Raw genomic sequence first — 25,134 nt, 5'->3', positions numbered from 1 at the left:
CTCAACCCACCACTCCAAGGCAGAACTGACTGCTGCAATAAAAAACTTTGACTTATATGAAGAGCACAGACCCCAGGAACTATATGTCTTTGAGACAGTTTATTTATATTAATGGCCAAAACAAAGAACACTAGTTTTTCTCATTACTGAAATCAAAAACGCTTTGGGTCCATCATATTATAGGAGTAACTTGGTCTCTCAGAGGAAGAAATACTTAGGGAAATTTTCAGGAGCCTGAAAATACAGCATGAAACCACTTCTTTGGCAACATTCTGGGCATCTTCCCACATACAATGCCCCAACACTTATTTGTATGAGTTTATGTTTTCAAAATATTATAACATCAGGAAAGAAGGAGAAGCTGTCTGGACCTAGAACATATTATTATGCAGCATTAGTACTCTTTTACCAACCCAATTTTTAAAAATAACCGAACAATAGCATCTCACATTTTCCCTCAGTGGTAAGCAATATAAATTAATTTTTCTACTAAGACAAATATGTATATGTTATAATGTACAATGAAAAACCTCATGCATTTGTAAGAATGTATAGACATTCCTAGCCTTCCTTTGTGTTACTTGAGGCCAGGGTTCTCACTTATCTGCTCTGGGATTAAATGCACTTGAGAGAAAAGGCATCAGAAGCACTGTACCTCTGGTTTAAGTAGAATATTATGATACTGACATAATTCAATCCAACGAAAATGTGAAATTCTGGTAAGAGACCAATGGGCTGCTCTTTTCTAAGATAAAAGATCCAAACAGGACAGAAAGGTCTTTTTCTCCTAAAGTCTCCATTTAGAAGTCTCAATTTAAAAAGAAACAACACTAAAATAGATAACTAATGAGAACCTACTGTATAGCACAGGGAACTCTACTCAATGCTCTGTGGTGACCTAAATCGGAAGGAAATCCAAAAAAGAGGGGATATACGTATATGTATAGCGGATTCACTTTGCTGTACAGCAGAAACTAACACAACATTGTAAAGCAACTATACTCCAAAAAAATTAATAAAAAAGGAAAGAAAGAACACAAAAAATCTCCCATGGTAACAGCAATCTTTGTGATGAGTTAAAGCTATTTACTACTTTTTTTTTTTTTTTTGGCGGTACGCAGGCCTCTCACTGCTGTGGCCTCTCCCGTTGCAGAGCACAGGCTCCAGACGCACAGGGCCAGCGGCCATGGCTCACGGGCCCAGCTGCTCCGCGGCATGTGGGATCCTCCCGGACCAGGGCACGAACCCGTGTCCCCTGCATCGGGAGGAGGACTCTCAACCACTGCGCCACCAGGGAAGCCCACATTTTCTCATTTTGTAAAATGTATAACAGTTTAGATACTGAATAAAAGTTGAATAAAAAACATTCATTTGGAAATAAAATACTGCTTAGCTTGAGTTAACTGATCTTGTTTTGGGGACTGGAAAAATAGTAATAATAGTGATAACATAATAGCTTACATTTATTGAGCAATTACTAGGCACAAGGTACATGAATTACTTCATTTAATGTTCTTCAAAGACCTTTGAGAGGATACTACTAGTATCCCCATTTGATTGATATAGAATCTGAGGCCTATGGTCAGCAGAGTCAGGTACACATCAGAGTTTTAAAGGCTATTTTATATGGGCGTAAACCAAAGGTTATTGGATACGATGATGACTGAGCATAACAAATAAGAACCTTTGTTATGAAGCAGCTTTGAAAATTAGAATCATTCATGATGCAAAATTTTGGGGGGTTAAAAAACAAACTGACAATTACTGAATGAGTACCTTTCATATATGTAAATTAATTTTTCAAGTGGAGAAATGATTATCTTAAAATTTCCTAATGCCATGAAAAGGGGATTCCACTGTTCAGAAACAGTTGTATAGGAGAGACCTTCAAGATGGCAGAGGAGTAAGACGTGGAGATCACCTTCCTCCCCACAAATACATCAGAAATACATCTACATGTGGAACAACTCCTACAGAACACCTACTGAACGCTGGTAGAAGACCTCAGACTTCCCAAAAGGCAAGAAACTCCCCAGGTAGCTGGGTAGGGCAAAAGAAAAAAGAAAAAACAGAAACAAAAGAATAGGGAGGGGACCTGTGCCTCTGGGAGGGAGCTGTGAAGGAGGAAAAGTTTCCACACACTAGGAAGCCCCTTCACTGGCAGAGATGGTGGGTGGTGGTGGGGGGAAGCTTCAGAGCCACGGAGGAGAGCACAGCTACAGGGGTGCAGAGGGCAAAGCAGAGAGATACCCACACAGAGGATCGGTGCCGACCAGCACTCACCAGTCTGAGAGGCTCATCTGCTCACCCACTGGGACAGGTGGGGGCTGGGAGCTGAGGCTAGGGCTTCGGAGGTCAGATCCCAGGGAGAGGACTGGGGTTGGCTGTGTGAACACAGCCTGAAGGGGGCTAGTGCGCCACAGCTAGCTGGGAGGGAGTCCGGGTAAAAGTCTGGACCTGCCTAAGAGGCAAGAGACCACTGTTTCAGGATGCGAGGAGAGGGGATTCAGAGCACCGCCTAAAGGAGCTCCAGCGGCTACCAGCACCGACCCCAGAGATGGGCATGAGACGCTAAGGCTGCTGCTGCAGCCACCAAGAAGCCTGTGTGCAAGCACAGGTCACTATCCACACCTCCCCTCCCGGGAGCCTGTGCAGCCCGCCACTGCCAGGGTCGCGTGATCCAGGGACAACTTCCCCGGGAGAACACGTGGTGCACCTCAGGCTGGTGCAACGTCACGCTGGCCTCTGCCGCCGCAGGCTCGCCCTGCATTCCGTTCCCATCCTTCCCCCTGGCCTGAGTGAGCCAGAGCCCCTTAATCAGCTACTCCTTTAACCCCATCCTGTCTGAGCGAAAAACAGACACCCTCAGGCAACCTACATGCAGAGGTGGGGCCAATCCAAAGCTGAACCCCGGGAGTTGTGCGAACAAAGAAGAGAAAGGGAAATGTCTTCCAGCAGCCTCAGGAGCAGCGGATTAAATCTCCACAATCAACTTGATGTACCCTGCATCTGTGGAATACCTGAATTCACAACAAATCATCCTAAAATTCAGGCGGTGGACTTTGGGAGCAACTGTAGACTTGGGGTTTGCTTTCTACATCAAATTTGATCCTGGTTTTATGTTTATCTTAGTTTAGTATTTAGAGATTATTATCATTGGTAGATTTGTATTGTTCTCTCCCTTTTATATATATATATATATTTGTTTGTTTGTTTCCTTTTTCTCTTTCTGTGAGTGTGTATGTGTATGCTTCTTTGTGTGATTTTGACTGTAAAGCTTTGCTTTTACCATTTGTCCTAGGGTCCTGTCTGTCCATTTTTTTTTTCTTTGTACAGTTTTTAGTGCTTGCTATCATGGGTGGACTTCTTTTTTGGTTTGGTTGCTCTCTTCCTTCTTTCCTTTTTTTCTTTTTTTAAATTACTTTTTAATTTTTAATATTTTTTTATTTTAATAACTTTATATGTTTTTCTTTCTTTCTTTCTTTTCTCTCCCTTTTCCTCTGAGCCATGTGGCTGACAGGGTCTTGGTGCTCCGGCCAGATGTCAGGCCTGTGCCTCTAAGGTAGGAGAGCCCAATTCAGGACATTGGTCCACCAGAGACCTCCTGGCTCCACGTAATATCAAACAGCAAAAATCACCCAGAGATCTCCATTTCAATGCCAAGACCCAGCTCCACTCAACAACCAGCAAGATACAGTGCTGGACATCCTATGCCAAACAACTAGCAAGACAGGAACACAACCCCACCCATTAGCAGAGAGGCTGCTAAAATCATAATAAGGTCACAGATAGCTCAAAACACACCACCGGACGTGGTCCATCCCACCAGCAAGAGAAGATCCAGCCTCACCCACCAGAACACAAGAACCAGTCCCCTCCACCAGGAAGCCTACACAACCCACTGAACCAATATCAGCCACTGGGGGCAGACACCAAAAACAACAGGAACTATGATCCTGCAGCCTGCGAAAAGGAGACCCCAAACACAGTAAGTTAAGCAAAATGAGAAGACAGAGAACTACGCAGCAGATGAAGGAGCAAGACAAAAACCCACCAGACCAAACAAAAGAAGAGGAAATAGGCAGTCTACCTGAAAAAGAATTCAGAGTAATGATAGTAAAGATGATCCAAAATCATGGAAACAGAATGGAGAAAGTACAAGAAACGTTTAACAAGGACCTAGAGGAACTAAAGAGCATACAAAAAATGATGAACAACACAATAAATGAAATTAAACATTTGCTAGAAGGAATCAATAGCAGAATAACTGAGGCAGAAAAACGGATAAATGACCTGGAAGATAACATAGTGGAAATAACTACCGCAGAGCAGAATAAAGAAAAAGGAATGAAAAGAATTGAGGACAGTCTCAGAGACCTCTGGGACAACATTAAACATACCAACATTCGAATTATAGGAGTCTCAGAAGAAGAAGAGAAAAAGAAAAGGACTGAGAAAATATTTGAAGAGCTCACAGTTGAAAACTTCCTTAATATGGGAAAGGAAATAGTCAATCAAGTCCAGGAAGCTCAGAGAATCCCATACAGGATAAATCCAAGGAGAAACACACCAAGACACATATTAATCAAACTATGAAAAATTAAATACAAAGAAAAAATATTAAAAGCAGCAAGGGAAAAACAACAAATAACATACAAGGAAATCCCCATAGGGTTAACAGCTGATCTTTCAGCAGAAACTCTGCAAGCCAGAAAGGAATGGCAGCACATAGTTAAAGAGATGAAAGGGAAAAACCAACAACCAAGATTACTCTACCCAGCAAGGATCTCATTCAGATTTGGCACAGAAATTAAAACCTTTACAGACAAGCAAAAGCCATGAGAATTCAGCACCACGAAACCACCTTTACAACAAATGCTAAAGGAACTTCTCTAGGCAGGAAACACAAGACAAGGAAAAGACCTACAATAACCCAAAACAATTAAGAAAATGGAAACAGGAACATACATATCGATAACTACCTTAAATGTAAATGGATTAAATCCAACAACCAAAAGACACAGACTGGCTGAATGGATACAAACAAGACCCGTATATATGCTGTCAACAAGACACCCACTTCAGACCTAGGGATACATACGGACTGAAAGTGAGGGGATGGAAAAAGATATTCCATGCAAGTGGCAATCAAAACAAAGCTGGAGTAGCAATTCTCATATCAGACAAAATAGACTTTAAAATAAAGACTATTAGAAGAGACAAAGAAGGACACTACATAATGATCAAGGGAGCAATCCAAGAAAAAGATATAAGATGGTAAATATTTATGCACCCAACATAGGAGCACCTCAATACATAAGGTAAATGCTAACAGCCAAAAAAGGGGAAACAGACAGTAACCCAATCCTAGTAGGGGACGTTAACACCCCACTTTCACCAATGAACAGATCATCCAAAGTGAAAATAAATATGGAAACACAAGCTTTAAATGATACATTAAACAAGATGGAATTGATATTTACAGGACATTCCACCCAAAAACAACAGAACACACTTTCTTCTCAAGTGCTCATGGAACATTCTCCATGATAGATCACATCTTGGGTCACAAAACAAGCCTCAATAAATTTAAGAAAATTGAAATCATATCAAGTAGCTTTTCTGACCACAACGCTATGAGACTGGATATCAATTACAGGAAAAAATTTGTAAAAAATACAAACACATGGAGGCTAAACAATACACTACTAAATAACCAAGAGATCACTGAAGAAATCAAAGAGGAAATCAAAAAATACCTAGAAACAAATGACAATGAAAACACGACGACCCAAAACCTATGGGATGCAGCAAAAGCAGTTCTAAGAGGGAAGTTTATAGCAATATAATCCTTCCTCAAGAAACAAGAAACATCTCAAATAAATAACCTAACCTTACAACTAAAGCAATTAGAGAAAGAAGAACAAAAAAACCCCAAAGTTAGCAGAAGGAAAGAAATCATAAAGAGCAGATCAGAAATAAATGAAAAAGAAATGAAGGAAACAATAGCAAAGATTAATAAAACTAAAAGCTGGATCTTTGAGACGATAAACAAAATTGATAAACCATTAGCCAGACTCATCAAGAAAACATGGGAGAAGACTCAAATCAACAGAATTAGAAATGAAAAAGGAGAAGTAACAACTGACACTGCAGAAATACAAAGGATCATGAGATCTTACTACAAGCAACTCTATGCCAATAAAATGACAACCTGGAAGAAATGGACACATTCTTAGAAAAGCACAACTTTCTGAAACTGAATCAGGAAGAAACAGAAAATATGAACAGACCAATCACAAGCACTGAAATTGAAACTGTGATTAAAAATCTTCCAACAAACAAAAGCCCAGGACCACATGGCTTCACAGGCGAATTCTATCAAACATTTAGAGAAGAGCTAACACCTATCCTTCTCAAACTCTTCCAAAATATAGCAGAGGGAGGAACACTCCCAAACTCATTCTACGAGGCCACCATCACCCTGATACCAAAACCAGACAAAGATGTCACAAAGAAAGAAAACTACAGGCCAATATCACTGATGAACATAGATGTAAAAATCCTAAACAAAATACTAGCAAACAGAATCCAACAGCACATTAAAAGGATCATACACCATGACCAAGTGGGGTTTATCCCAGGAATGCAAGGATTCTTCAATATACGCAAATCAATCAATGTGATAAACAGTATTAACAAATTGGAGAAAAACCATACGATCATCTCAATAGATGCAGAGAAAGCTTTCGACAAAATTCAACACCCATTTATGATAAAAACCCTCTAGAAAGTAGGCATAGAGGGAACTTACCTCAACATAATAATGGCCATATATGACAAACCCACAGCCAACATCATTCTCAGTGGTGAAAAACTGAAACCATTTCCTCTAAGATCAGGAACAAGACAAGGTTGTCCACTCTCACCACTATTATTCAACATAGTTTTGGAAGCTGTAGCCACAGCAATCAGAGAAGAAAAGGGATCCAAATCAGAAAAGAAAAAGTTAAGCTGTCACTGTTTGCAGATGACATGATACTCTACATAGAGAATCCTAAAGATGCTACCAGAAAACTACTAGACCTAATCAATGAATTTGGTAAAGTAGTAGGATACAAAAGTAATGCACAGAAATCTCTTGCATTCCTATACACTAATTACGAAAAATCTGAAAGAGAAATTAAGGAAACACTCCCATTTACCACTGCAACAAAAAGAATAAAATACCTAGGAATAAACCTACCTAAGGAGACAAAAAACCTGTATGCAGAAAACTGTAAGACACTGATGAAAGAAATTAAAGATGATATAAACAGATGGAGAGATATACCATGTTCTTGGATTGGAAGAATCAACATTGTGTAAATGACTATACTACCCAAAGCAATCTACAGGTTCAATGCAATCCCTATCAAACTACCAATGGCATTTTTCAGAGAACTAGAACAAGAAATTGCAAAATTTGTATGGAAACACAAAAGACCCCAAATAGCCAAATCAATCTTGAGAAAGAAAAACAGATCTGGAGGAATCAGGCTCCCTGATTTCAGACTATACTGCAAAGCTACAGTAATCAAGACAGTATGGAACTGGCATAAAAACAGAAATATAGATCAATGGAACAGGATAGAAAGCCCAGAGATAAACCCATGCACATATGGTCACCTTATTTTTGATAAAGGAGGCAAGAAGATACAATGGAGATAAGACAGCCTCTTCAATAAGTGGTGAAGGGAAAACTGGACAGCTACATGTAAAAGAATGAAATTAGAACACTCCCTAACACCATACACAAAAATAAACTTAACATGGATTAAAGACCTAAATGTAAGGCAAGACTCTGTAAAAGTCTCAGAGGAAAACATAGGCAGAACACTCTATGACATAAATCACAGCAAGATCCTTTTTGACCCACCTCCTAGAGCAATGGAAATAAAAGCAAAAATAAACAAATGGGACCTAATGAAACTTAAAAGCTTTTGCACAGTAAAAGAAACCATAAACAAGATGAAAAGACATCCCTCAGAATGGGGGAAAATATTTGCAAATGAAGCAACTGACAAAGGATTAATCTCCAAAATTTACAAGCAGCTCATGCAGCTCAATATCAAAAAACAAACAACCCAATCCAAAAACGGGCAGAAGATCTAAACAGACATTTCTCCCAAGAAGATATACAGATTGCCAACAAACACATGAACAGATGCTCAACATCACGAATCATTAGAGAAATACAAATCAAAACTACAATGAGGTATCACTTCACACCAGTCAGAATGGCCATCATCAAAAAATCTACAAACAATAAACGCTGGAGAGGGTGTGAAGAAAAGGGAACCCTCTTGCACTCTTGTTGGGAATGTAAATTGATACAACCACTATGGAGAACAGTATGGAGGTTCCTTAAAAAACTAAAAATGGAACTACCATACAAGCCAGCAATCCCACTACTGGGCATATACCCTGAGAAAACCATAATTCAAAAAGGTCATGTACCACAATGTTCACTGCAGCTCTAGTTACAATAGCCAGGACATGGAATCAACCTAAGTGTCCACTGACAGATGAATGGATAAAGAAGATGTGGCACATATATACAATGGAATATTACTCAGCCATAAAAAGAAATGAAATTGAGTTATTTGTAGTGAGGTGGATGGACCTAGAGTCTGTCATACAGAGTGAAGTAAGTCAGAAAGAGAAAAACAAATACCAAATACCATTGTAACACATATATATGGAATCTAAAAAAAAAAGGTTCTGAAGAACCTAGGGGCAGGACAGGAATAAAGACGCAGACATAGAGAATTGACTGAGGACATAGGGAGGGGGAAGGGTAAGCTGGGACGAAGTGAGAGAGTGGCACGGACTTATATACACTACCAAATGTAAAATAGATAGCTAGTGGGAAGCAGCCACATAGCGCAGGGAGACCAGCTCAGTGCTCTGTGACCACTTAGAGGGGTGGGATAGGGAGGGTGGGAGGGAGACACAAGAGGGAGGAGATATGGGGATAAATGTATATGTATAGCTGATTCACTTTGTTATAAAGCAGAAACTAACACACCATTGTAAAGCAATTATACTCCAATAAAGATGCTAAAAAGAAAACAAAAAAGAAACAGTTGTATATATTGAATGTCTGTAAATCAAATACTAACTATATTTCCTTAAAGAACTTCTCTAGGGTAAATATGAAGAGTAAATATTTAATAAAATGAAAAATTGTTTTGCAATCTGAATAGTCATCCAATAATTTATCTGTCTTGTGAATTTGGATTTACAGCAGACTCTTGACATTCCTGAGGCATATATCTGGAACCTTCTTGAGTTCCCAGATTCACAAACAGAAAAATATTTATAGAGGCTCCCAGCTTTTTCAGGAATCAAATATCCACGGAGAGTTTACTGTTTATAGCCTTATGCTACACCCTACAAGTTAACCATACTTTCACATCTCATGATAGGTTTATATCTCACTTGACTGCCATTTTTCACAGAAACAAGCAAAATTTTTCTAACTAATTAATGAGCATTGTTGCAAATGCACAAATAAGTGAAGAAAAATAAAGCTAAGTGACACTTTTCCGGACACACATCTTGCAAAGCAGACTTTTCAGATTCATATCTCAGCCAGGGGATCTCACACAGTGTCACAAACCTGCAAGTGAAATCTAGAAACACCTAGGGTCTAAACACATTTATCAAATTTGCTTGAGCAAAGGACACGGGCCATACCGATAAAACCCATAGAAATGCCATTGTTCTTGCTAACCCAAGCGTTACAGAAGTCGACTGAACCTTTTGGTGATGAGTCCAGAAAATTGGATTATAGAAACACTGTCCACATGAATTACACGAATTTGCCTGCTCATTCAAAATACCTATATTTTGTATGGTCGGGGTTGGTGACAATCAAGGTTGGATGTTTCCGCTGCCCTCGGTAGTGGGACCCCGTCACAGCAGGCGCAGAGGCCCCAGAAGGCTGGACCTCCTGGAAGCACTGTGCTGGAACCCTCAACCTCTGGCTCGGTTTTCACCCCCGCCAAAGCAACACCCACCATGAAAGGCAGACAGGAGAGAAGGAGTGACAGAGTGAATGAGCGAGAGAAAGAAACAAAGGAAGAGGGAGCGAGGGAGGGAACGCAGAAAAGAAAGAAAAGAGAGGGAATGAAAAAGGAATTTGGCTGCTGTGAGAAAAAAAAAATGAACAAGAAAGATATTATCATTTCAAAATATATAGCATGTACATTTCAGAACGTATTTGAAAACACTTCTGCCAAATTTTCGAATTATTTATTTATTTATATCCCTTCTTGTTCCAAAGAGGTTTTGCAGCATTCTGCTGCCAGATTAATTTTCCTGAAGCTCAGCTCTGATCATGTTACTCCCCTGCTTTAAAAAAACCCCAATACCTCCTCACTGCCTGTAAAATGAAGTCCAATTTCCTTAGCCTCCTATTTGAGGCCCTCCATAATCTGGCCCCAAACTTCCAGCCCAACCTTATCCTGCATTTCTTCCCTTTAAACACCCTTTGTTCCAACCAAAGGACACTCCCTGATTTCTCCTAACACATTCTGTATTTTCCACCCTTGCACCTTGGCTTGTGCTGTTCCCTCTGCCTGGAATGCCTTTCCCAACATCTGCATATGCACCATACTATTCACTGTTCCAGGTTCCACCTGGAGGACGCAGGCACCTGGTCATCAATAGTGGAACTTACAACCTTTATACACGTGCTACATACACATCATCTCACTGGATCTTCTCAACGGGAGGAAGCTATTTCTTACTGTGGTCCAAGGAAGCTGCAGCTGATACCTCTGGGGTTGTGTCCTCTGTCCACTGTCCTTCTTGCTATCCTAAGGCTATCCCTCACACAGAACAAAAGGTGGCTGCCTGAATCAACGCCAACATGTTGTAGCAATCTTTATTTTTTTTCACTTTTTAAGGAGAAAAAGTGCACCTTTCTTTTCTGTGTGAACTTGAATTCACCTGTCCAGTCCTGAGGCACAGTTTCATTTGGCAGTCCCTGGGCAGCCCTTGCCAGGCTCCATCAGGTGGGACAGTACACTAGCTGATTCTGAAAGGCAGAGGCCTGGCAGGTCCAGAGAGCCAGGGTGGGAGCAGTTACCCCAGGGGCCCCTCCATGCTCCCTGCCTGGAATGCACGAGAACATACAGGGAAGAAAACTGATAACCATGGTAAACATCAGTGGGTCAAGTTCTACTCCTTCGAGTCCTAAGAACACGCCAAGGGATTTTTTGAAGGTGCCACTGATCACCAGGAGTGCGACAGCAGGTTGCTAAAGCTATTTATACAACCTCCAAAGCCAGCTTAAACAAACAAGGCAACTGGGTGTGGGACAAGACATCATGACTGATTGATGGGGATCTATTAGGCATGCAAAGCTGCCAATATCTACACGCTCGTTGGGCGAGGGCCAGAGTTATTACATGATGAGCACTTACGTAACCTTAAGTACAAATGGAATTTGGGCTGTATGTATCAGATACGCTTCTCCTTTCTCATTTTTGGCATCAAGAGGTTACATGAACTGCATGGTGGGTCAGAGCCCTCCCCTCCACTTTCTCCCTTTCCTAAAGACTGGCAGGCCTAATGCTCACAACAGACACATCTCTTAATAATGACTGCAAGTTTTCCCCCAAACCAAAGCTCCACTGTCCTGTTTAAATCTGACCTATTTTTAATGTGCTGCTCAATATTTTTTTAAAAAAAACATCGTTTGCTGGAACATGACTTCAGACGAAAGCTGTTTCCAGGGATTAACCCAAACTTTAATCGCTCCCCTGAACAAAACTTGATTCAGTCCAATAAATTATGGCTCACTTGATAAAATCTTAAAAGCAAAAATGAATTGGGTAACCATGTGAAATCTATGGTTTGCCCTGCCAGTCTCTTGCCCTGTCTGTTGGTGACCTCTGGCCTCACCAAGCTCATGACAAGGCTTGTCTGCCTGGCGGTTCTGACCCCTGAAACGCCCGGCTCTCTCCACCCCCATAACCTGCTCTATTTCAGCCCTCCCAATTGCAATCCCTTCCCAATCGGTGTCTACTCACCATTCTCCTCCATGCCTCCGCGATGAAAACCGTTTGCAACAAGGTTGAAAAGAAAAATATTAACTGAGTGCAATGTAGAATTTTGTTTTCCTAAACTTTTCTTGTCATTCATTACTAAATAACAATCTTGAGTTGTAAAGTCTGTTGACCAGCTCCAAAGCTAATCAGTTATCAATCACTTACATTTGCAAAACCACTATCTAGTCTTTAGTTCAAAAGTAGAATTTATACAGGGCCTTTCCTTGTTTTACCTCTGAACTATTTAAACGTATCCACACACGTGTTTGTCAACAAAGTTATACAGTGATTTCCTCACAGGGGGTTTTGGTGGTGGTGGTGGTATGTGTATGTGTGTATGTGGTAACCCAAAAAGAGAGAATGGAAAAATCCAGTAAAAACACTAAGCACTAACCAGAGAAGGGTGAGCTGAACAGTATGAATCATATAATAGAGTACTTCTGCTTTGCCCCGGGGGAGCTACAGAACCTGCACCATGTTAGTTCCAGCACAGAAAGGGCCAGAAATGTACGTCTCCTTCGGTGGGCCATCCAAAGATCACTGGTTTCCATCATGGGTGAGAATGGAGCTGTGACAGTCACAGAACAAGAAAGAGAGGGGAAATGCAACAATCCAGAAATGTCCCCCATATGAACAGAAATGGTTGTGAACTAAAGCCTTATAATATCAGGCTACGTATCACAATTAGTAATCTTAAAGAAAACCATACATCTCAATATATACTCGGTTGCTAAGTATTTGGGTTCAAAGGACCTCAAATAGTTAGCTGCTCATGTCACCTAGGTTTGCAGGAAAGAGGTGTGATAATGATGCATGAGAACTCAAGACATGATGACAAGTGCTCTCCGTAGTTCAGGCTGAGAATAGCTGGGTTTGGAAGCAGGATAATTCAAATATAAATCATTGCCACTACTTCATTTTTTAAAAATTTTGCCTTGTACTTTCTTTCTTTTTTGGGGGGGGGGGGGCTGCACCAGGTTTTAGTTGCAGCATGCAGGATATTTAGCTGCGGCATGTGGATTTCTTAGTTGCGGCATGCACGCAGGATCTAGTTCCCTGACCAGGGATCGAACCCGGGCCCCCTGCATTGGAAGCACAGAGTCTTACCCACTGGACCACCAGGGAAGTCCCTGCCACTACTTCATTTTGTTTTGCTGCAGTAGACACAGCCTCAGATGCAGACAGGAAATACAATTCCAAAGGTAGAAAGAAACCTATTGCACACTTCAATATCAGGCAATCCAGTTTTTAGAAATTGTCCTTGGGTTAGTCCCTCCACCTCTCAATACACTGGGCCCCTGAAAGAACCCTTAATTTAAAGGATCTCTCTGGGAAAGCAGGCCTTCCCCTGACTATTTCAGCCATCCTCAAAGGCCTCTCTTGGAAAATTACAAACAGTTATACATTATTTGGTTTTTACTTACATTTTAAATGTGAACACATTTTAGACATAACTAGTACAATGATGTGTTCATTATATTTATTTGCATCATTTCCTTGATTACTGTATTCTAAAATCAGAAGCTTTATACTTGCATTTGAAGCAAGACCTATGTACTGCTTGGCAAACTTTGTGAATCATTTAAGAGTCTCATCTCTGTTCAATAAATAGGAACTCATCCCAAATTTTCAAACAACTAACAGGGTTAATTGGCACCTATATCATCACAACGTGAAAGACAGAAACAGACTTACAGATATCAAAAGCAAACTTAAGGTTAGCAAAGGGGAAACATGGTGGGGTGGGGTGGGGGTGGATAAACCAGGAGCCTGGGGTAAACATACACACGCTACGATATATAAGTAACCAACAGGGACCTACTGTATAGCACTGGGAACTCTATTCAATACTCTGTGATAACCTATATGAGAAAAGAATCTAAAAAGGAATGAATATATGCATATGTATAACCGAATCACTTTGCTGAACACCTGAAACTAACACAACATTGTAAATCAACTCTACTCCAATAAGATTAAAATATATATAAAAAAACTGTAAAGACAGAAAAGAGGCAGTGTATGTGCTGCCATTTCCCTTCCCACACCTGTGCAAGACATCACTAATCAATCCCAGTGACACTCCTTGCTCCCGAGCCCAGCACATCAGAGCCACACTCAACTACAGCTGCTTGTTATGACTCACGTACTGATTCTAAAGAGAATAGCCAAGACGATAAACAAGTTGCATGTTCCAATCCATAAGGAATCAACTGAAGGAAATAAACGTTCAGCAGGCTGGTGAAATAAGATTTAGGGTGACAAGACGGCTGCTTTCAAGTATCTGCAGGGGGAACCTGGAGGTTTCATTCAATGTGGCTACAAAGGGTAGCCAGGCAACAAATATCATCCCAGGGTGAATTATAGTGGCATTATGAGAATGCCATTATTGCAAAGTGTAGGCAAGGTGAGGAGGAAGGTGAAGCAGACTGCCTGGGAATGCTGAAGCATGCTCTCTCCCTTCTTCCCACCCAACCACAGATACACATCAGATTTTTCCTTTAATCCTTTGTAAACAAGTCCCACTGACTCATGGAATGTTCTCACTCATGGAATTTCTAAGAAGCAGATACAGACAGGTATGGTTGCTATTTAATAGCTTTTGGGGAGGGACTATGCAGATGAGGGAGAATCTCTGATAAATATGCAAAAGGTGGGCTGGATTTACAGTTTAAACAGAAATTGCATTTTCATTGATTACTTTCTAGCCCTAAGGCCTCTAACTCTAAAAACCTCTTGATGTTGGCCCCATACTAATGTCTCCATGTTCATGCAAGGGGCAACCAAACGTCCTGACCACTCCCTTGGGACCCAGCTCCACCAATTTACAGTCAGAGGCCTCTGCTCAGAGGGTGACAGAGCTGTGCTGCAAGGGATTAAGACAGAGCCCCAGGCTTTACTGGAAAAGTCTTAGTCAATGTACAAAGTGAGAGAGTGGCGTGCACATATATACGCTACCAAACGTAAAATAGATAGCTAGTGGGAAGCAGCCGCATAGCACAGGGAGATCAGCTCGGTGCTTTGTGACCACCTAGAGGGGTGGGATAGGGAGGGTGGGGGGGAGGGAGACCCAAGAGGGAAGAGATATGGGGACATATGTATATGTATAACTGATTCACTTTGTTATAAAGCAGAAACTAACACACCATTGTAAAGCAATTATACTCCAATAAAGATGTTAAAAAAAACAAAAACAAACCACATTTGTTTGTTTTTAAAGGTACCGAATTAGTCACAGCTTGGTTGCACAGAGAGAGAAATTCTTTGGTAGCCCCTGAGGCAAATGACTGCTCTGAAATCAGCAGGCTGTGGTTATGTAACTTCTTGTTTAATCTGATCCTTCTACTTTATCCTGCGACTTGGAGCAAACCATCCAACCTGAAGTCTCAGTTCCTGCAATAGGAACACTGTAGTGACATCTGACCTTGCCCATCCTGACACCACAAAGATGAGGCAGTCTTTGAAGAGAGCTGAGCTTCTCAGAAGACAGAAATGACAGGATTGGGTCTCATTATTTAGTATTTTGCAATGGGTTTAAGCTCTACCCTTGGTTTTCAATCCTCAAAATTACTCACATTTAGACTAATCTGCTTACTAGATGTTGAAATACACCCTGAGGCTTTTCTTTACTATTACTTAGAAGGACGCTGGTTCAAACGCCAGGAAAGAAATCGCTTTTACACGAATCATTTACACCTTCCAGAATACTTTAGAGCAGGGGCGATATTCTCCCTCGAACAATCTTTCCCTTTCTAAATCCTAAATTTCCCAGGGAAAAGAGACTCACAGAGGTGACACCGTGTGCTCCACCCTACATCTTTCATACTCTTCAGATACACAGAGAAACACAGTGTGGATGCAAGAACTAGACGTGTTCTAGGTGTCCTTCACGTAGATAATCCCGCTGGGGAGCGGGAGGGTGACCAGGATTACGGAAATCGGGGGGAAGGAACAGAACCATTACTAACCCCCGTTCCCTTCCCCCTGAGGTCATCATCCTCAACACAGGATGCAGTGGGATGGTAAAGGTGACCACAGAACACCAGCCTCTCTCCCGTGCCCCTGTGTAAATAAATGCACACTGGTCAACCTGAATTATGCCTGATAATGTGTGGAAGCAAAGGGGACCCACACCGTCACATGCCATGCATGCATAAGGAGGCCTATCTGTAGAAATCTGCAGAAACATAAACACAAGGAGAACAAACGAGTGATACTCAAACGTAATATCCTAATTCCAATAATCCCTCAGAGGTGTCAAGAAGCCCTGTGAGCCTACTGCTGAAAGGACAGTTGACAAACCAGATGGGCATCCTGACTTGTGAGTTTCTGTCATGGACATTGGTCGTTTGGGGCCCTTCAAGATCCATTCTTCCTTCTTTTGGTTCAGCACCAATATTTCCTTTTTGGAAATTAATTCTCCCCCTCTGTGTGTAGTCTTGCTGGGAATGTCAGTCAGGACCCCCCCACCCTTTTACCCCCGGCCGAGGAGTGGGCATGTGGCCTGTAGCAAGCCAATAGGGCTCTTATTTCCAGGGTTTTGACTCTTGGATGGAGAAACCTGTTGGAATTTATCCACTGCAGCAGCAGCAGCAAAGTAAGACCGTCAGTTCTGTCCACCTGGATCCCCAGAGCTTCCTCAGTTTCTGTCCTTCACCCAGCTTGGTCCTGCACACTTCCTGTTGATTCTCGGAGCTACTGTATATGCTTCCAATAAAATGCTTTTGCGTTTGACTTAGCCAAAATTGGTGTCTGTTGCTTACAAGGAAAAAAAAAAAAAGAATGCTAACTTATACAGATGTGCAGCTTTGCTTCCTCAGATTCCAGACCTACCTGAGGATTTCCAGGCCCAACAAGGCCCTATGATCAATCGATCCTAAATGATTCCAAAAATGATACTCTGCATCTGAGTCCATTCTCCCTAAAATCCTCTTGTTTCTCCATGATCAGTAATAAAGAGTATTTAAAAAAGAATGAGAGAAAAAGGGGCAAACCAGCAAGCCTTAGACTAGTTCTATAATGGTGAAATTTATACTGGCTCTAAATTTCACTTTTAGGAACACAGAGATGAAGACAGAGAGGAGGAAAGAGAATCTAATGGACTTTTTAAAGTATCATTTATATACAAGAAAATGCCTAGATCACAAGAATTCAGTTGATGGGTTTTGACAGCTATATTCACCTGTGTAAAACCATGCCAACCACGATCTGGATCATTACCAACGCTCCACAAAGTTCTATCATGCCGCTTTCCAGCTAATCCTTCCCCACACCCAAACAGGCAAACACTGTTCTGACTTCCATCACCTTAGCCTAATTTCTCCTACTTTAGAACATAATATAAAAGGAATCAGACAGTATGTACTCTTACATCTGGCTTGTTTTGCTCAACATAATGTTTCTGAGGTTCGTCCAGATTGCTATCTGCATCAGTAGAGCGGTCTTTTTTATTGCTGAGTAATACTCCATTGTATGAAGGTACCCTAGTTTGTTTATTCAGTCTCCTGTTTACGGATAGTTGGGTTGTTTCCAGTTTGGAGCTTTTATGGAAAAAGCTGCTGTGAACATTCTTAAACAAATATTTTTTATGGACCTAGGATTGCTTTCATTTCTCTCGAATAAATGCATTTTTATTTAATGGTGAAGAAGCTTTCTCTAACAGAATGCAGAGAAACAATAACATACTTTTTCCAAGAGGAAAAAAAGTGCCTATTTTCCACCTTTTCTTCTAGGATAGAGTACGTTCATAGGCACCATTCTATTAACCCTTTATTCTTCTTTGTAAGTTTCATTCTCTCAAGCTACAGAATCCTCATTTCTCTACCATTCCAAACAAACCTTTCTCTTTCCCCTTAAACTAGCAAACAGTCTCCATATGCCTTCTTCATGGCAATTTTTAAAAGAGCGAGCTAGCTCTATTCACCAGCTACCCTCTCTAATTTCTTTCCAGTGGTTTTCCCAACCGTCTATCCTCGTCTTATTTTCTCAGTTCTCATTCTCTCCTTGACCTCTTGCTGTGTTAAGCTGTTATGACTGCTTCTCCCCCACTGCCCCTTCTTTCATTGTTTTAAGAAAATTTAAATGTTAATTACTCAGACAGTTTTTACGAGGAAAACAGGTACCCAAAGACTGGTCTTAAATGCTCACAACTGTACACATCTTTCTCCTGGCTTCCATACACATTGAGAGTAGAGATCCTGCAGCCAGATTCTGAGTTTAGAACCTGGCTCTATCACTTACTAGCTGGATAACCCTGGGCAAGTTAGTTAACTATTATATACTTTGTTTCTTCTGTAAAATGAGGCTGATAATAGTACCCACCTCACAGGGCTGTTGTGAGGAGTAAATGAGTAGCATTTAGAGCTGTGCCTGGTACGTAGTAAGTGCTCAATAAATACAAGCAATTTCTATGATCTCATTTGTTCCTCACTGTGGTGTATGTAATAAGAGAACTTTATAAACCACAATAGACTATATTACTGTAAGAGATGATATAAGGCATTATAATGCTTTGGTGCCACCTCTTCTCAGGCTCCTTTCATGGTTGACTCTCTTTCCCCTACTTCTTTAAAGTGGGCATAATCCAAAGCTCCTTCCTGGATCCCTTTGTCCTCATGATTCTACACTCTCCTGAAGGTCTTATCCATCACGGTGGCTTTAATTATCACACCAAAGCCAATGACTTCAAATACAGGTCTACAACCCTAAGGTATCTCCCTTAAACATCCCCAACTTCCTGCTGGGCATCTCGCTACCATTCATTCAAACTCAACATACATAAAACCCAAATCACCCTTTTGTTTTCACAAGAGGTTGCCCTCAGGATTTTGCTTTGTCCTCAATAATACACTCATAGGTAAGCAACCATGGTCTAGTCTTGCCAGGTATTCCTAGGCATGGATAAGAGAGCTTGAGAATGGATCTCACGGTGGGTATTACTGGAAAACTCCTCTCGTTACCCTTAGACCTTCCCTGTCCACTCTGAAAGGTCCCTGATGACTATGAACTGTCTGTGCAGGAGGGGTGGGCTGTAGGATGGAGAATTGCAGGTACCTAGGAATGAATGAAGGTGCTTCATTAAAACATGAGCATCCTAATCCCAGGTTCACCAGCACTTGGTCCTAAGCCTTCCTTCCTCATGTCATACAGTTTGGATAATACTGTCCATGTTTATGGCAGCCCTTGCCCCACACGCCAGTGGAGTACCTGTGCCAGGGCAGACTGGTGGGGGAGTCAGCAGCACAGCTGGGCACCTGGGCGCCAACATTCCACCTCTGCCCCTCGGAGCTTTAGTCAAGGAGAAGAAATGGTCTCAGTGGCTCAGGGCTCTGTGGCTATTAGAGACTATGTGGCACCTTTAATATTTCCTGGAGCAAAATCTACTCTCCTTGCAAGCAGCCTAATAAAAGTCTCCTGGCCTTAAAAGGAAGGCACTGTTGGAGGTTGCTGCCTGTGCTAGTCATTAGGGCTGGTCACAGATATTCAATTTCTCCTCCTTTGAGCACACAGTGGGATGGGTACCTCCCTGCTGCCCTTGAAGTTCAGTGTGACATGCCACTTGCTGTGGCCAATGAGATGTCAGCAGAAACAACAGGGATCGCTTCCAGTAGAAGCTTTAAGAACCCATGTGTGATTCACTTGCTCCCTTTCCCTGCTTCAGTGGAAGCAGAAGTTGAGGTGCAGCTTCTATCAGCCTGGGTCCCCGAATGAGCAGAATACTTACTACATTACACAGGGAGCATAAGCATAAGACAAACTTTTGTTCATGTCATTAGGGATTTGGAGGTTCTTTGTTCATTAGGATCTGGGGGCTCTTTGTTCCTGCAGCATGAGCTACTAAGGCCTGACAGATACAGTGGCCCTGGTCACGTGACCACTTAGCAACCTCCAATTTCTGACTCAGCCTCACTTTTGGCTTCTAGATCTGCACTCTATTTAGTTCAGCTATTGAGGACACACAGTGCACTTACAAGTACTCCAATACAAAGCTGTCCCTGATTTATGGATTAAGACTGATGCCTGCTGCTGAATAGCCCACAGCGACCCAGAAAAACTCTAGATTCTAGTGCCGCCCAGACCCAACACTCTAGTCGTGAAAACAGGTACAATTTTCCCCAATGCACCTAAAAAAATGTCTTCCTATTAAAGAAGACTTTCCCATTATAGCTAGGTTGACCATATAATTTATTGTCCAAAGTGGTTTTGAATGAAGGGGGACTAGGGTGACAGGCATGAACTATCGCTGTCCTGAGTAAACAGGGATGCAGAGGCACTGAAATTCTACTTCTATCGTCTTTACGGTATTAGGTCTATGAGAAAAATTCCTAGACGCATTATCTTAGGACAGATCACCATATCCAGGAAATGCATTTAAAAGCCTAAGAAGAAGCATGTGGAGAAATTAATGTGTTTATCAGACAGTGTACTCTGCTTTTACTATTCTGTGTGGCATTGGACTGAATGAGTGCAGCTGTTTCCCTAAGTAGGCACGTGCAAATAGCAGTAGACTTCCAAACAAAACCAAGAGCCCAATGCAAAATCCAGCCGTAAAGTATGAACACCCTGCAGAAACATTAACAGCGTCTTCCTCCCACTGGTCAGCCTGGGAGTCATTTAAGAGGAAAGAGGACAAAATCAGGAAAACAATCTTAGCAGCAAGAAGAATTGTTTAAAGAAAGCCAAAGTAAATGCAGCTTCGGTGACTATGGGATCCTCTTCTAGGCGTGTGAGACATATTAACGTCAATAAATATTTTTAAAGAATGCTGAATTTTCTAGGCAAAGTAACGAACACTTTTTAGAAGATAGCTGATTTCTTCAGTCTGCTGCTAGTCTGCATTTTTCTTTTCTTTGTAAAATACCAGGATTCTAATTCCCTTCTTCAAACTTTCAGGGCTTATGGCCAAAAAGTAGATAATAATTTCTGTAGAAGATAGTTTTTCTGTCTGTCACCATCCCCTCTTCCCCACCTCCGCTTGCTGGGATGTGTGTTTCCCACCAGAGGGTCGGTCACATGACCTGAGTTAGCCCAACGACCCCCTCAGGCCCTGAACTCAGGTCCAGGGATGGGGACATGATCCAAACAAGATCACAGGGTGGTTTTTCTGAGATTGAAACCATAACTAGGCATGCTAGTTTCCTAGGCTGCCATAACAAATTACCACAAACTGGGTGGTTTAAAACAACATAGATTTATTCTCTCACAGTCCTGGAGGCTGGAAATTCAAAATCAAGGTGTTGGCGGGGCCACACTCCCTCTGCAATCTCTGGGGAAGAACCTTTCTGTGCCTTCCCCTGGTTTCGGGTGCTTTCCCGAAATCCTTGGTGCTCCTTGACTTGTAGCTGCCATCACTCTAATCTCCACCTTGGTCGTCACGTGGCCATCTTCCCTCTGTCTCTGTGCCCGAGTGTTCCCTGTATGTGCGTCTCTGTGCCTCTTCTCTTTTTATAAGGGCACCAGTCATATTGGATAAGGGCCTACCCTAATCCAGTATGACCTCTTCTTAACTTGTACCTTAATTACCATGCAAAGACCCTATTTCCAAATAAGCAAATTCATAGGTACCAGGGATAGGACTTAAACATATCTTTTTTGTGGGACACAATTCAACCCACAGCACTAGATAAGACAGAGTCTTTCTCACTGTGATTGCAAGTTCAAAGCCATGTAAGCCTGCCCATCCACCTGAAAAGAAAGTAAACAGACCCAAGAGATGGAGAAAGATAGAGAAAAGCAGGGTCCTAATATTATTGAATCCCTGGAATGCAGCCATATCTGAATCCCAGCCCACCTCTTGGACTTCCCAGTAACATGACCAACAAAATATCTTTCTTGTTTATATATAGGTAGGTTGGATTTCGGTCACTAACAACCAAGAGTTCTAATTAATATATGCACCAGTGAATTATGCTATATAATGTGAATTCAAATAGCTCCCCATATCTGGATGGGGAAGAGTGGGTGGGTTATATTTGAAAAAGATTAGCCATGAGTTGATAACTGTTGAAACTAAGTGACGGGTAAATAGGAGGTTATTCTTATACGATTATACTATTCTATTTTTACGTACATTTGAAATTTTCCAAAATAAAAAGTTAAATCAAATGTTCAAAAAGCCTCCTCCCTTCCCCCCCGCCAGGACTCACAATTAAAGTCCAGCACACGTCAGGGCAAACAAAAGAACAGAAAAGGTAGAATCATACATAAACCAGACAATAGCAGGCATCCACAGGGAATATTGATTAATAGGTGAAAATATTAGCACACGTTTTCTTTGCGGGAGGCAAAGGGCTTTTGACATTAGACCTGAGTCTACCAGGCTTGACAGGATCAGGTGGCTGGCAGATGACCTCCCTGAACTAAGCAGAGAGGGTTGGGCAATGGGGCTCCAGCTCCAGGGGAAACAATGGGGAGCACAGTGCACGGCTGGAGGAATCCGCCTTTCTTCCCAGTGAATCACGGCAAAGCAGCTATTATTATCCACAGCCAGCAATAAAGCAAGGGTGCAGCTCAGACAAAATGCTCACTGACACGTACTGTTGTTCTGACACAAGAATATATTTCACAGGTTATGAAACATCCATGATTCTGTGCCTTTAATTTAAGCCAGAGTCACCAGTTCTTCTGAAATCCTGCCTCCCTCTTGGATTAGAGGTTCTCAACCCCAGCTGCTCATTAGAATTACTTGGGATCTTTAAAATATCCTCATGCCCAGGCTGCACCCCAAACCAATTAAATCACAATCCCTGGGAGTGGTGCCCAGGCATCAGTATTTCTAGAAGGTTCTTCAGCGATTCTAGTGGGCAGTGGTCATGAGACCACTTTGAGAACCCAAACAAGGCTACAGACTCTTCTCTGAGAAAAATGCACAGACAAGAATAATTCTGCATCCCATTTCACAGCAGACATCAATCCTGCCTTCTCCTCCTCAAGGGCTGACATCTAGGCACAACCTTCCACATTTGGACATTGATTCTGTAATGGAATCCGCACAACTCATTATCAAGTCCTCCCCAGGACAATTTCTCCAGAGCTCGGACATAACAGCCGTGTTCCACACACTGGGTTGTGGCCCAGCCCAGCTGCCCCAGCCACTGCCTTGGGCTGACGTTGAGCTGAACACTGAGGGCAGCTGCACTCTCTCCTCTGGCCAGCATGGCTGTCGGTATTGAACCCCACACGTTTTGCTCGACCCATCACCACTTTGGAGCCTACTTTCTCTGTGATGGGAAGATATATCTCAGAATTGAACACTTCTCAGCCCAAAAGCCATGTTATCATCTGCGCTTCAACAAAGGAAAGTGACTCCAAGATGTAGAACAGCACTGAGAAGCTCTACCAATATCAGATCTTCCATCATTTTGAAAAGGCAGGAACCTTGGTCCCAAGGGCAATGGCTACCTACCACACTTCATCTTTGGAAAAAGCATTCAAGGCTCCCCCAGCACAAAAGCCAAACAACTGTCAACCCTACAACTCTACGTGCTCTCTTAAGCCACCACACCAGCGCTTGTAGCAGGAACCAAGGAAAAGGGAAACTCCATCCCTGTTCACTCCCCACAACCTTAGCTTGAAACTCTCGCTCTAACCCATTCCACAAACCCTGTCCTGTCTCACTCATCCTGCCAGCCTCAGACACTGCTTGTTTCAGCCAATGCCTCATCCATCTGACTGATTGTCCAGGTGTCACCTGAGCTCCACTACCTTTGGTAAAGACCCCTACCGGCTCCCCCTTGCCCTGGGGGTCACACTTTCTCCCTCATTGTCACTCTAGCCAGGATCACACCAATTCCTCCAGCAATAACCAAAGGGCAACAGGGTTGGAGAACAGACAGAAAATAATTGCTGTGCACAGGGCTAGGGCTATTCTTACCTTCTGCAAACGGTTCCCATTCATAAAACCGGCCCATGAACGGCTTGTTGTTGTAGGATGCACATTGTACCTCCCAGATACTTCTACTGCTTTCTGGACACACCTAATAAAGCAGATATTAAACATGCAATTAGCGTCCATATCTCTTCATGGCCCCAGCCAAATCCCAGGAGACCTCTCCAATGTTAAATGTCAGTCCTCCTCCACCGAAACCTGGGGTTCTACAAATGTGCTGATCACCTGTATCGAAAATTTTAAACGCAGATCCCAAGGCTTCATTCCAAGTTTACTAAATTAGAAACTTTGGAAGGACACTAAAGTTTTCACACGCTCCCCGTGTTGTTTCTCCATACCGTAATTTGAGAACCACGGACCCAAACCTGCTCCTGACAAAGTGGTCTTCTCGCCTCCCTCAAAGAGGCCATCCATCTCCATCTGTCTGACTTTGTTCGTGCCATTCCTGTGCGTGGGATAATATTCACAGCAAACATGTACAGTGCTCTTACTAGGTGCAGGCACTATTTTAACTATTAACTAACTTAATCTTCACGATGACCAATGTGATTGATATGGTATTTTTAGATTTTTTTTCAAAGGTGAGCCAACTGAGGCATGAAGCAGCCACACAGCCAGTGAAGACAGAGGCTGGATTGAACCCCCAGAAGTCTGGCGCCCACCAGGCTCTCTCTCAGTGTCCTCCCATCGTGTCTAAATTCTGGTCTAAATTCTCTCCACCGTCTAAAGCAAGAGCTCCTAGCCTTCGACATGCAAAAGAACCACTCAGAGAGCTCCTGGGAGATGCAAACTCCTGGATCCCTCCTCCAAGGATTATTATTCAGTAAATCTGCCATGATGGTTTCTTTCTTTCTTTCTTTCTCTTTTTTTTTTTTTAACAAATATCTCTTTTTTAAAAAATTAATTCATTTATTTTTGCTTCTCAATGCAGTGGCTTCTTTTGTTGCACAGCACGGGCTCTAGGCACGCGGGCTTCAGTAGTTGTGGCGCACGGGCTTAGTTGCTCCGCGGCATGTGGGATCTTCCCGGACCAGGGCTCGAACCCGTGTCCCCTTCATTGGCAGGAGGGTTCTTAACCACTGCGCCACCAGGGAAGTCCCATTTATAAATGATAAATATGAGCAAATGTGAAATAAGATCACAATC

General features: G+C 42.2%; 1 protein-coding gene across 1 annotated transcript in view; it reads right to left on the bottom strand.

The window, feature by feature from the left end:
• Positions 1 to 25,134, bottom strand: part of THSD4 (thrombospondin type 1 domain containing 4) — a gene marked incomplete at its 3' end in the record, with an annotated part of 565,068 nt that overhangs the window by 413,723 nt on the left and 126,211 nt on the right. Inside the window, exon 6 of the mRNA XM_082648619.1 lies at positions 23,974 to 24,076. Within this exon, the coding sequence (XP_082504745.1) occupies positions 23,974 to 24,076 (103 nt within the window). The remainder of the gene's footprint in view (positions 1 to 23,973; positions 24,077 to 25,134) is intronic.

This window comes from Grampus griseus (genome assembly GCF_964374135.1).
Source record: "Grampus griseus genome assembly, chromosome: 2".
NCBI lineage: Eukaryota > Metazoa > Chordata > Mammalia > Artiodactyla > Delphinidae > Grampus > Grampus griseus.
Note: the sequence above shows the minus strand (reverse complement) of the source record. Positions and strands in the feature narration are given on the sequence as shown.